At 60.1% G+C, this 13394-nt stretch overlaps 1 protein-coding gene across 1 annotated transcript; it reads right to left on the bottom strand.

Moving 5' to 3' along the window:
* Positions 1-369: 369 nt before the first annotated feature.
* Positions 370-5794, bottom strand: SYT2 (synaptotagmin 2). The gene is made up of 8 exons (XM_065649512.1): positions 5629-5794; positions 5310-5479; positions 3815-3931; positions 3437-3604; positions 3108-3275; positions 2138-2255; positions 1255-1388; positions 370-576 (listed from the first exon to the last, which is right to left on the bottom strand). Exons 1-8 carry the CDS (start codon positions 5792-5794, stop codon positions 370-372), a joined length of 1248 nt encoding a protein of 415 aa, XP_065505584.1.
* Positions 5795-13394: the final 7600 nt, after the last annotated feature.

Raw genomic sequence — 13394 nt, 5'->3', positions numbered from 1 at the left:
CTGGCGGTTCCCCACGTGCACCCGAGGGCAGGACGGTGGCAGCGATGCTGCAGGCTGGTGATGCGGCCACCGCGGAAGGTCCCAGGCGTGATGGTGGCTTCGCACCTGGAAGGGATGGCGGGCGGAGATGTGACATGCAGCAGAAGGGAGCGATGCTGAAGAACAAAAAGAACCATCCGTGTCTTTAACCTCTTCCCCTGGAAGCTATTGGCACTGTCTGGAAACCCTTCCACAGCCATCAAAGGATATTTCAGCTTAAAACAGAACAAAAAAGAAAAACAAAACCAAAGGTTGCGTAACTGAGGTATCAGTAGCTCTGGGTCGCTTTCACTGTCCGCAGTGCCGCACCGCGCTGGTCGGCACATCTTCCTATTTGTTTTTGCCGAGAGCTGCATCTACTTCTTCCTCTGGCTTCAGCGAGTGCCACTGGGCGATGGGCCGCCGGGGGTTGGCCAGCATGTCGGACCAGTGCCGCAGCTCCGTGCCCGTGGAGTTGAAGCCCGTGAAGATCTTGCCGATGGCTTCATTCTTCCCCAGCTTGTCATAGTCCAGCACCGTGATGACCACCTGCACTTTCTAAAGGAGGAAACCTTCTTTAGACGGGCAGGAAGGCGCAGCGGCCATCACTGCTCCACGACCTCCATGCTGTCCCCAGCCGTGGGGTGGCTCGGCAGGTTGCCCCAGGGATCCCCCATTGCTGAGCCCCGTCATGACCCATTTCGGGACAGGGTCCCCTCCGTGCCCATGGCTTCCTCCAGCTCCCTCCACAAGGAGCCCAGGGCTGCTGAGCCCCGGTGGGAGCCCAGCTCATCCTGACGTGGCCACCAGGGAAAGATCTGATGGGACGAGCAGTGGGCTACAGGGCTTGATGTGGCTGGGCTGGGGCAAGGGACATGTGCTAGGGCTAGGAGGGACATGGAGGGGTAGAAAGTATCTACCAATGGTCCAAAATGCCCCCGGGGCCACAGTGGGGTCCCTGCTATGCCGGCGGTGAGCACTACAGGACCAGGAGCAAAGCCCCGTTCCAGCTGTGATCTGGGTTGGGGTCACATCTCCCACCTCTGCCCCTGCACCAGCTGCCCTGAGCACCAGCCCAGGCCCAGGCTGGGATGGGACATATCTCATGGGTGACCAGAGCAGGAGCTGGGCAGGAGCCGCTCAGGCTGGGGGAGGCTGGGACATGGGCCCGGGCAGCTGCGGGACGTGTCCCACCACCCCACCCTGCCTGCATCCCCGTGAAGTCATCGGACAAACCTGTATCTGCTCGAAGGGGATCTCAAAGCTGAAGGACTCATTGAAATAGGGGTTCAGGGTCTTCTTCTTGACTGTGGTCTTCTTCTTCTTCAACCTCTTGCCATTCTGCAGCAGGTGGATCTTCACGTAGGGATCTGGGGGGCAGGATGGTGCATCAGCCCATGGGGTGTCATTGGCCTGGCCCCAGGAGAAGTCTCAGCCCAGGCCGACATGCACCATGGGCTAAAGAGACCTCCATGAGCAAAAGTGCTCTGAGGTTTGTGGGTGGAGACTGAAGGCAAAATATTTGGCGCGGAGAGGATTTGTGGAAGCAACTGGCCAAGGTATGGAGCTTTTCTGCATCCTATGGATCCCCATGTAGGAGGGCTGGGGACCGTGCAGTGACAGCAGTGGGTGCTGGCCTGTCACCCCCATTTCTGGAGCAGGACACCTCAGCAATAAAGCCAAACCCTTCCAGCCTTGCAGGTACCGCTCTTCTCCTGATTAAGGAAGGTCTGGAAAGAGCTGGGGAGCCTTGGGCAGCGAGCTCAGCCCTGGGCTGGAGCTGGGAACACTCTTCTGGCATAAAACACGCTGCCAGTTGAGGTCCCGGGCTCTGTGTCGAGGAGAGCAGGACCAGGAGCATTTTCACCACCCAGGTCCTGCAGTGCCCTGGCCCTGGACACAATGGTGGACCCAGTTCAATATGTCCTGGTATGGGTCTGGGGGCTCATCCCATTCCCATCTCCCCTCTCCCCCCAGCCAGACCTTGAGCTGCCTCTGCCATAGGAGGTCCCAGCACTGGAACGGGTTTCCCTGAGTCCTGCCAGAGTGATGGCCCCGGTGTCCTTCCCCAACGCAGGATGCTGAGAGCCCCACAGCGGGGCGGGAGGAGGACACCCACCTGAGAGACCCCCGACATCCATCTTCTTCAGGTTCTTGGCCTCCAGGATGCAGACAGTGAGTTTCCCAGCTGTGGGCACGTACCGGAGGGAGATGCAGATGTCCCCCAGCTTCTCTGGCTGCCAAGGGGAGCAGGGAACAGATATCAGAGCCCTGTCACTGCCTCGTACTGCAGTGTTGGGACATGGTCCCACAGGCAGGTCCTCCCAAACCCTGCTCAACCTTTGATGCAGGTGTGAGCTGGCACCCCATGCACTGGCACAAGGGTTTCTGATCACTCAGGTCTCGGGCAGGCCAGGCCCAGCACAGCACCCAAGACATATAAATTTTTCATTTTTGTTGCAGAAAGGCTTTTGCATGGGGGACAACAGGGGCAAATCCTGCCCAGCACTCATGGCCAGGACACGGCACTGAGGTGGGACCCCACAGTAGTCACCACCCTGAGCACTGTGGGGTGGCTCAGGAAGCAGAACCCCACATCTCAACCCCAGAATCCCAGAATCCCAGGCTGGCTGGGGTTGCAGGACCTCTGTAGATCCCCAGCCCTGCTCACGCAGGGTCACCAGAGCAGATCACACAGGTCGGTCCAGTTGGGTTTGAATGTCTCAGAGCAGGAGACTCCACACCCGCTCTGGGCAGCCTGGCCCAGGCTCTGGCACCTCCCAGCAAAGAAGTTTCTCCTCTTGTTCCGATGGACCCTCCTGTGTTTCAGTCTGTGCCCGTTGCCCCTCACCCTGGCGTTGGGCACCACTGAACAGAGTCTGCTCCATCCTCTGACACCCACCCTGAGATATTGATCCCATTGATCAGATCCCTCTCAGCTTCTCTTCTCCAGCTGAACAGCCCCGGCTCTCTCAGCCTTTCTTCATCAGAAAGAATCTCCAGACCCCTCAGCATCTTTGTGCCCCTACGTAACCACCCTCGCCAAGGATTCCAGCTGGCCAAGGGCCTCATGCTGTTCCTGCTCCCACCTCCTCCTTCTCGCCACTTTGCAGGTCCCGCCACTCCTCGATGGGCTGGCCCAGGTCCACTGTGTTCATGGGCACCTTCACCTCGCCGATGATGTCATGCTTGGAGAAGCGGTCAAAGTCGTAGATGGCCATCACCAGCGTCTTCCCGCCCAGTTCCTGGTAGGGGACCTGCACAAAGAGGCCACCGGGCTGGCAATGGGCTCAGAGGAGCCCAAGCCAGGACCAACCACTCCCGGCAGCAAGGGGCAAAGTACGGGACCGAGACACGGTCGGGGAGAAAGACGGGAGTGGGAGAGGAGGCCCCATGTTGTGGGTGGGAAGGGGCTCACCTTGAAGGTGAAGGTCTCGTTGAAGGCAGGGTTCAGTGTCTTCTTCTGCACTTTGGTCTCATACTTTTTCTTCTTGTCAGGGAGCAGGAACACCTTGACATACGGGTCCGAGGTGCCACCCATGTCCAAAGCCGGCAGCTCGGCGGCTTGGAGGATCCCCACCGTCAGCTGGAGGGGTGAGAGGGGTCTTCAGCTACACGCTGCAGATTCCAAGGGCTCATCTCCAGCCCAGTGTGGGGCAGGACTCCCCATGTCACAGCACCCAGCTCCCTGCTCCCTCCCATGTCAGCCGGGTCCAACAGGGAGGTTTCTCCTCTCAAACACTCTCCCCGGGCAAACCCTGCTCCCCACCTCCTCAGCCGAACGCCAATTCATCACCTGGTTCGCCTGGAAATCATAATCCAGTGAGAACTGCAGCTTGCCCAGGTTCTCCGGCTCCTTCTCCTCCTCCTCTCCTTCCCCCTCTGTCAGACCCGTCTCTGCATCATCATCGTCCTGTTGATCCTGCAACGGCAGCTGCAGAGTCAGCCCAGCATCCCCGTCCCCACACCCCTGGGGACCTCCAGCACCCCAACCTCAGCAGCACCTCAACCCCTGGGTTCTCCCCACGATGGGGATGGACACCCCTCATGCTGGGGACATGGAGCAGCCCGGGGGGGCTCTGGCTCTGCCCATACCCACCACCACCGCGGAGCCCCAGGCTGTGGGTGCTGGTCCAGCCGGATGGTGGGGCGAGGCAAGGGCTGCCTTGGGGCGCTGGGACACGGGGTGAGCTCCAGTGAGGGGAGATGGGTGGGTATATGGGGGGGCTGCACACAAGGAACCTCCTGCAAAGGGTGCAGGGACACTCTGCCCCTCTCCAGCCCCTGCTTGGGGGACCCCCGCAGCTGGTGCCAAGGGCTGAGCAGGGCCGTGTCATTGACTTCATAACAGACACAACCTCTCCATGTCTAGGGCAAAGCCACCTCTCTCCAAGCCATGGCCCACAGGATGGGAGCCCCAGCTCCTTATCGCCCCTCTGACGTGTCCCCTGTCCCACCCTGGATGCAGCTGATGGAGCAGGAGGCTGGTGGTGGCACCTACCGTGGAGGGTGTCCCGGGACCGAGAGGGAACACGCAGCCGGGGCCGCCGGGAGGGACGACGGTGAGAGCAGCGGGAGGGAAGAGCCACGTTACAGAGAGCATCGACGAGGGACCCCGGCGTGGTGGGGAACTGGGGTATGTACAGCCCCGCTGAGCCCCCGGGGATGCAGCCCTCGCCCGCCATGGGGGATCCCCCCACATCTCCCACCACCGTGGGGACACGGGCAGGTCTGATGGAGCATCTCCCCTCAGCCTTGTCCACGTACTCATGGTGCCCATGGGGCCCTGAAGAGCAGGAACAGAGTCCAAAACCTCCCACCCCATCCAGACGGCCCGAAGGCTCCTTCCTCCCCAGGCTGGGGACACAGCCCCAGCTCCGCTCCATGCACCAGCATCAGCATCAGCTCTTCAGGGACCCCAAACCAGCGGGTGTTTTGGCCTGATGGTCCCATCTCCTGGCTAAAGGCACAACTCAGTGAAATGAGGGCAACTTGGGGGAAAGTGGGCAGATGTAAGGGATTAAATTAACATTTACTGGTTCAGGTGAGGCATTGGCAGGTCCAGGCCATCTTGAGCCTGGTCCCATCTGGGCCACCAGGCACGGGAGGAGGACGGTGCTGCTGCCTCAGCTTTGTCCCACGTCTGCACCGTCCCATCCCAGGAGCCTGGTGCCTCCATCCCTCTCTGCTGCTGGAGCTACAAGTGCCCTGATATGGTTCGTAACTCAACCGGAGGGATTGTCCTACAACACCCAGCGTAGACAAGGCCAAGCAGTCCAGAAGGACGTCACCTGGTTGCCTGACTTCATGTCCTTCATGTTCATGGCGTTCTTCATGCCTTTGCCCTTCTCCTTCTTGTTCTTCTTCTTCTTGCAGCAGCACTTCTTGCAGATGCAGAAGCAGCAGGTGAGGATGAGGAGCCCGGCTACCACCGCGATGGCGATGAGGGCCCAGGGCGGCACTGCAGGCAAAGGCCAGTGTCATCGTCAGCCCCGCGGCTCCCTCCCAGCCCCAGCCACCCCAATGCCTCGTCCCACACGCTGCACTGGGACCAGAGCAGTGGTGAGATCATGAGGGGGGTGATACCTGGAAAAGGAGGCAGCTACTCACAGGGGATCTTGTTGAGCTCATTCATGAACTTGTCCCTCAGCTTGGTGAACATGTCCTCCTTGCTCTCGCCCGGCCCCCCAGCCTCAGTGGAGTTCTCCATCGTGGCCATGGGCATCGTGGTGGCTGTGGCCTCTGGGGCCATCATAGATGCTTGCTTGAACGTCATGGTGGGTCAGGGGCTCCCTGAAACACAACATGGTCAAGACAGTGGTCACCCTGGTCCTTGCTGCCCCCACCCCTCCCCGTGCCCAGGCTGTGTCCCTGAGCACCAAGGACAACATCTGCATGGACAGCAGGGCTACAACATCTGCAGGGACTGCAGGACATGGTCATTAAGGGGATGCAACCGCCAATGTTCTGGAACTCAGGAGCATCCCTTCTCCCCAGCCTGCACCTCTGAGACCAGCAACCACCACGATCGCCAGCTCCTCCTGTGGATTTATCCATCTTGGATGTCTGTGGAGGTCAACCTGCTTGGACCTGCTCTGCGTGGAGCCCCTCAAACATGCTGAGCATCTAAGAAGCTTTCCACGCTCCACCAGCTCCTTGTCCTGCCCTTGGGCCTCGGACATGGCCACCTTCACACCCCACAGAGTGGCTGCAGCCGCCGCAAGTGCCAGAATCAGCGTCACACGGCCACGATTCGACAGCCAGATCCCTGTCACTTGGCAGCAGATGGTGCCTGGGGGCTGGAGCAAGATGCTGGAGGTGGCCCCAGCCACCACGTCCTGCTCTGGGGGAACCAGGAGCTGCCAGGTTTCAGCCCTTGCCCCATGGAGGGTTATTTGATGCTACGAGGGCTCCCCAAAGCTTTGCAGCAGCTGAGGACACCCAGCCTTCTTTCATTTCTTCGCCTCTTTGGTGGAGCCACATTCAGGGCCAGCAGTTCAGTGCCCAGGGGCCGGGCAGCACTGGGCAGCACTGGGCAGCACTGGGCGGCACTGGGCAGCACTGGGCGGCACTGGGCGGCACTGGGCAGCACTGGGAGCTGCAGGCAGCTTTGCAAGCCGACCCACTGGGAAGAACAGGCTGGTGTGGAGCCCCTTTTCATGGGTTGACAAGGATGGAGACAAGGACAGGATGCTGTCCCCTGCTTGCCATGAGGCCAGCAGCTCCCCACAGCCCCTCTATGATCTCATGGCTTCTTTTCATCCCATAACCCCCACTTGGATGGGGTTTTTACACCCCCAGGGTGGCCGCAGCACTTCCAACTGGAACTTTTGCTGCAAGAAAACCAATATGAGGAGGTTTTTTTCCCCATCACAACCCATGCAAACTGGGGTTTGCTGGGAGGAATGCAGGGCTGCCGAGGAGCCGCAGGCTGGAGCAGATGCTGCTGGGGGCAGCCTGGCCGCTTTCCAGCTCGCTGCAGGCGAGGCAGCGGTTTTGCAACGCCGGCTCCCTGACCTGACCTGTATTTCTGTGCAAACGCTGAGCTCTGCCAAAGCAGGGCTGGGGCCAAGCTCTGCAGACGGGTTTGCGAAGAAGAAAAAGGCCGGGCAGGGCTGAGCGCCCAGGGTGGGGGATGCTGCCCCAAGACCCCAGACCCATGCAATGGCACCCGGAGCTGCGGGACAGCAGCTTTGCTGGGACCCTGGACGTGGGGCGAGGGACGTGGGGACCCTGGAGAGGGCAGGCCCCTCTCCTGCCCCCTAGATTGGGGTGGGTTCTGTCCTGGCTCTGCCCTCACCCACAGACACACGGTGCAGGGGCTCCGGGCCACTGACACCCTGCAAGCACCCGTGGGTGCAGAGAAAGGACGAGGGGTGCAAAGCAAGGGTGCCAGTGGGTGTGCAGCACCACCAGGTTGGGGGGGAACCACAGGGCGGCACCTGCTCTGCACCCAAATGTATGACATAGGGTGGCAGCACCCAGCATGGGGCACCTGGCCGAGCTGCCCCCCCACCAGCACACACATCCCTGGGCACCCAGCACTGCCCTCAGGGCTCCCGGGGCTCCCCATGCTGCAGGCTGGGGCTGGGGCAGCCCCACTGCAGTGGTCTGCAGCGTGACATAGCGCAGCTGCCATTGCAATGCTGCAATTGCAATGCTGCTCACATCCTGCTGCACACACCGACACCAACACCGCCCGGCCCAGCGCAGTCACAGTCCCTGGGGACGGGACAGCGTGGTGGGGACATGGCGAGGAGTGCTGAGCACCTGCAGCGTGTGTGTTTGTGTGTGTGCACACACTGTGCAAGCGCTCGTGCGTGGGGAGGAATGCAAATGTTGGGGCAGTATGCATGCATCTGTGCACGTGTGAGTGTATAGGTACGGAGTCTGTGTGTGTGTCAATGTGTGTGTGTGAGCTGCGTGTGCATGTCTGTGCACACATACAAATGCAAGTGCAAGCACGTCTGTGCACACGTGCATGTGCAGACATGTCTGTGCACACATGCAAATGTTTGTGCGTGGGATATGCACGCATGTTTGAGGGTATGCACACTTATGCAAGTGCTTGTGCAGGCATGTGTGGGTGAAAGTGCTTGTGCAAGTGCTGACGGGTGTGCACATGGCCATACGTGTGTGAACACGTCTGCTCAGGGCTGTGTCACAGTGCAAGTGCCTGTGCATGCATGCAGCTCTGCAAGCGCTCATGCACACGAGTGTGCATGTACTCAAACGGGGGGGGTTGTGCACACCCATGCCTGCAGCCTGTGGAACAGCTCACACAGAGATCTGTTTGCACACGCACCCTCTGTGTCAGTGTGCGTGTGCATGCACAGCTGCTCATGAGTTACATTTGCACACATGGCTCTGAGTGTGCACACTGCACAGAACACCTGCACGTGCACATTTACCATGCAAACCCCTGCACACTGAGGGGCACCGAGACAGCCTTTCCCCCTCCCAGTGCTGCCACGAGCAGCTGCTGATTGATTTCTGGAAATAATTTATAATGCAATAAGGAAAAACCCTCCCAGATGGCATGGGAGCCCCAGGTGTCGGGGGGAGCACAAGGGGACAAGCTGCGGAGGGGACAGGCTGCGGTGGCTATTTTTGAACAGGGCAAGCTAATTAGCATCATTAATTGCTCCCTTACCTACCCTAGCAGCCTGCATGCTCACCAGGTCCTGGCAAAGCTGAGGACTGGGGGGGGAAACTGAGGCATGGGAAGGGCTGGATGAGGGCATAGGCTCATGGGGACCAAGTTGCTGAGGGGGGAGCCCCATGGGATTCTGCAGCCCCTGCCATGGGGATGAGGGGGGCTGATCCTGCCACCCACACGAGGGGCCAGAGCTGGGCAGGGTGGGGCAGGTGTGGGTGCCATGGGGCATGGCCCTGGGGGCAGGTTGGGTGCAGTGTGTGGGGCAGGAGGACAGGCAGTGGGGCAGTGTGTCCTGGGGCACGGCCCCTCTCCCACCAATCCCCACTCTGCCACTGCCTCACTGGGTGTCCTTGGTCACATCCCCTGTCCCCCACCACAGCCGGTGCAGAGACAAGAGGGGGAAGCCCGACCCCTCGGCTGCGGGTGTGAAGCCGTTCCAGCCCCATGAGCAGATTCCCAGGCAGACGGGCCTGTCCCAGCGCCCTGTCCCCACCGCAGCACCCTGACCCTGCCACCCAGGCCAGCCGGCGCGGCCGGGAAGGCACCGGGGCAGCCGAGCGGCGCAGGGCCCAGCCAGCGGCACTGCAATGCAGTCCTGCTCCGGCTCTGCTGCCTTGGTTTTTTTTTTCCTTCTTTTGCATTTTTTCTCCTCCCTCCTTTCTGCAAGTTGCGGCAGCGGCTGGCAGGGCCGGGGTGGCCGTCAGAGCTGTCCCGGCTGGAGGTGGGAAGGGAGCTCAGCCCCCCCCCACTATCAATACTGCCCCCCAAGCCCCGCGCAGCCGCCCGCGCCGAGGACAATCGCTGTGTTTTCTCCAGTGCTTGAAGTTTCTTCTTTATTCCTTCTGCAAAACTGCACAGGTTTGGAGCTGCCCCCGCCACTCCCCGCCCGCCATCCTTCCGCCAAGACCCCAGTGTCTCAAGGACATAAATAAATAAAGACAGTTATAAATAACCGTTTCTATCAGTCCTTGGCCCAAGAACAAGCGTGGGTTAAGGCATCATTAATAAATACCAGCTGGGAAGGGGAGTGTGCTGGCTGGGAAGGGGGTCGCACACCCGGGGACCCCCAGCTCCTCCCCAGGGAGCAGCACCCATGGGTGACGCTGAAGGGTATGGCGGGACCCACCCCCCACCCTCCAGAACACACAGGGGCTCATCCAGGGAGCAGGACCCCCGTGCTGGTGGCGGGGGGGACACAACACTGTGTCGCCCGGGCACCCAGATCACACTGTCCCTGCAGCACGTTGTCCCCGCAGCCCCCTGGGTGCTGCCCCCAGACCCGTGTGCGGGCGGCCGGGGCAGCCCAAAGCTCTCCCCACTGGGAGGCGAAGCCGCTGCGATGAAGGATGGCAGAAAGCGGCAACAAATCCAGATTAATGAGGCTGAGTCAGCAATTAGCACTGGCCGAGCTGCGCTGGGCTGTGGGGTGGGATTACAAGGGGGGCCAACCCCCATTCTCTTGGCCCAGGGCAGTGGGTGCTGGAGACCCCAGTCTGGGGGGTGCTTGTTAGCTAATGAGGGGCTGCTGCCATCCTGGGCCCTGAGCGATGAGGTATCGCTCCCACATGGGATGGCAAAGCCTGGGTCACAGCACCCATCAAATTGAAGGGCTGTCAGTCGTCCTGCTGGGATGGAGAGGTGGGGACCCCCAACCCCTGCACAAACATCACCTTTGGGACCCCAAAACCTGCACCCCCTCACCAGCGATTGGGCTTGGGTGACCAGTAATGAAAATCCCAAACTGGTCCCAAGTGGGAGCCCCCTCCCCGCCCAGTGTCAGCAGGAAGCCTGGGCCCCACGGAGCTGGTTCCTGTGGTGATCCCGGGGACACGCAGGGACTGAGAGAGCAGAGCTGAGATATTTAGGATCCCAGAATCACAGAATAGTTTGGGTTGGAGGGACCTTCCCAGCTCCCCCAGTGCCCCCCCTGCCATGAGCAGGGACATCTGCACCAGCTCAGGTTGCTCAGAGCCCCGTCCAGCCTGGCCTGGGATGTCTCCAGGGATGGTTCAGCCACCACCTCTCTGGCCAAGCTGGGCCAGGCTCTCACCACCCTCAGGGCCAACAATTCCTTCCTCATGTCCAGCCTGACTCTCCCCTCCTTTAGTTTAAAACCATCACCCCTTGTCCTATCGCAACAGGACCTGCTCAAAAGTCTGTCCCCATCTTTCTTATGGGCCCCTTTTAAGTATGGAAAAGCCATAATAAGGTGTCCCCAGAGCTGTGTTTCTCGGGGCTGAACACCCCAACTCTCTCAGCCTGTCTCGATGCCGGCAGCTCTTTCGCTCCCAGGAATAGCAGCACAAGGGCTGCGGAGGGGGCTCCATCTCTGCCGGAGCCGCCAATGCGATGGCAGCGTGTCCCTCTGGCCTTTTGCACAAGCCAAGACCCCCCCAACGATCCCATGATTTTGGGAGCAGCACGTCCAGCGTCAGACATGGAGGGGACATGCCAGGCCAGAGTTTCAGCTCTCAGCAATGAGATAGGTAGGTCTACTTAAGGCAAAAACATGACTTGGTTTCTAATGGTCATTTAATTACCAGAGAATTTCTAGCAAGGGATGTGCGGAGGCACCGGGAGAGCGAGGGACCAAGGAGGAGGGAAAGAAGGGGGAGCTGGGTGGGGGGGACCCTGCAGGAACCCGTGGGAAGAGGCTCTGCAATGACACCCATCCCCAGCCCCGGCACAGATCTGCAGTAGAATCACAGAACCATGTTGGTTGGAAGAGACCCTCAAGATCATCGAGTCCAACCGTTCCCCCAGCCCTGGCACTGCCCCGTGTCCCTGAGAACCTCATCTCCGGCTGTCCAACCCCTCCAGGGATGGTGACTCCACCACTGCCCTGGGCAGCCTGTTCCAATGCCCCACAGCCCTTGGGGGAAGAAATTGTTCCCCAGATCCAACCTCAACCTCCCCTGGCGCAACTTGAGGCCGTTTCCTCTGGTCCTGGCGCTTGTTCCTGGGGAGCAGAGCCCGACCCCCCCTGGCTCCAAGCTCCTTTCAGGCAGGTCAGAGATCAGAAGGTCTCCCCTCAGCTCCTGTTCTCCAGCTGAACCCCCAGCTCCCTCAGCCGCTCCCATCACACTTGTGCTCCAGCCCCTTCCCCAGCTCCGTTCCCTTCTCTCAACTCGCTCCAGCACCTCAAGGCCTTTCTTGGTGTGAGGGACCCAAAACCAGCTGCATTCATGGTCCCGGGTCAGAGCCTCCACCAGCAGCACCCCAGGCTCAGGCAGCTCCCGGGGCTCAGGCAGCGCTTTTTCCCCTGGGACCCCCTCCCCACCCACACCCCCGCTCCTGAGTTACACTGCTGAGGGTGACGGGAGTTTCTGCTCCTCCAGCCCTGCACTTTTCAGGGCAGGATATTTATACTAGGCTGGGAAATGAGACCCAGCAGTGGGACTGATGAGGGGTGTGATGGAGGGAGGATGATGCTCAGGTAGCAGCAAGTGGCATCACGGGACACGAGCTGCCAAGACATCACCCACGCAGAGAGGTGCTTCCCTGTCCCCTCTCCTGGCTACGAGCAGGTGCCATCAGCCAGACCCCTGAGCTCTCCAGCCTCACTGCCTGCCAAGGGAAACTGAGGCACAGCACCGGGCAGCAGCGCCTTCAGAAAGAAACCCCACGAGCAGGGCTGAGCTGCCCGGCGCAGGGATGACCCACATCATTCCTCCCAGCTCAGTGCCGTGACGGGACCCCGTGGCTGCCTGGGCTGGTGACATGGCCACCAGCGCCCGTGGGGACCCACAGTGCCACTCACCATCCTGCGGCCAGGCTACCATGGCATCCCGGGGGGGGACCGGAGCTGCCTGTACCCCCCTCCCTGCCAGGCACGCTCCACTCACCACCTCAGCACCAGCCAGCACCCAACTTGACTAATTAAAAATAATGATGTGCTGAGGCTTGTCAGCGCAGGTCATAGGCCCTTCCCTGGGAGATGAGTAATTTGGGGGGGGCACCATGCCGGAGAATTACACGGTTCCTGTAAAAATGTGATGAGCTGCCTAGCCGGCAGCAGGCACATCTCCTGTCCGTCCCCACAGCCCTGCTCTGCCCCGGGGTGACATCCAGGGTCCCCACCCTGGTGGCCCAGGGGACAGACACTGCAATTACAGGCAGAGCCAGGGGCCCCATGACGAGCTCCTGCCCTACGTGCCAGGATCCCGGCTCCACATCACAGAGCCCCCTGGACTAGAGGAAGGGGACCCAGCCCTGGGCTCACACGGGAGATCTTGTAAAATAAAAATCCATAAAATAAAAGTTAAAAAAAAAAAATTAAAAAAAATTTTTAAATGAAAAATAAAAATTAAAAATTAAAAAAATAAAAATTAAAAAAATGAATGTAAGGACTGGCAGTTTTAAAGGCTGGCACTTGCCTTTGATAGAGGACCTGCTCTCGTGTCACAGTGTCTGCGTTATTTACAGCAAACCCAAAAGTCATCTAACAGTTAAATGCAGTCTTAAAGGCAGCCGTCATTCATCATTTGGGTACTGGATTAATGGCTTCTGATGCTCCCAAGTCAGAACCACCAGTTCCCGCTGCCGGGAGGATGTGCAGAGCTCTGCCATGGCTCCCACAGGCCCGGCCGGACACCTAAAGGTCAATGCACCCACGGGGCTGAGTGTGCAGTGAGCTGGGGAGGGGGCAACCCCATCCTGCCCCCCTGCTCGGCTCCCCAGCATCTCCTCCCACAGCAGCATCGCCCAGCCCGGCTCT

Source organism: Caloenas nicobarica, chromosome 21 (assembly GCF_036013445.1).
Source record: "Caloenas nicobarica isolate bCalNic1 chromosome 21, bCalNic1.hap1, whole genome shotgun sequence".
Taxonomy (NCBI): domain Eukaryota; kingdom Metazoa; phylum Chordata; class Aves; order Columbiformes; family Columbidae; genus Caloenas; species Caloenas nicobarica.
Note: the sequence above shows the minus strand (reverse complement) of the source record. Positions and strands in the feature narration are given on the sequence as shown.

What these genes read in the sequence shown, in the direction of transcription:
- SYT2 (XM_065649512.1), bottom strand. Translation starts at nt 5,794, where the DNA reads ATGACGTTCAAGCAAGCATCTATGATGGCCCCAGAGGCCACAGCCACC. An exon ending in ATGATTTCCAGGCGAACCAG is followed by an intron (nt 3,605 to 3,814) that starts GTGATGAATTGG and finishes TCACCCCTCCAG; the next exon opens with CTGACGGTGGGGATCCTCCA. An exon ending in AAAGTGGCGAGAAGGAGGAG is followed by an intron (nt 2,256 to 3,107) that starts GTGGGAGCAGGA and finishes TCCCCTTGGCAG; the next exon opens with CCAGAGAAGCTGGGGGACAT.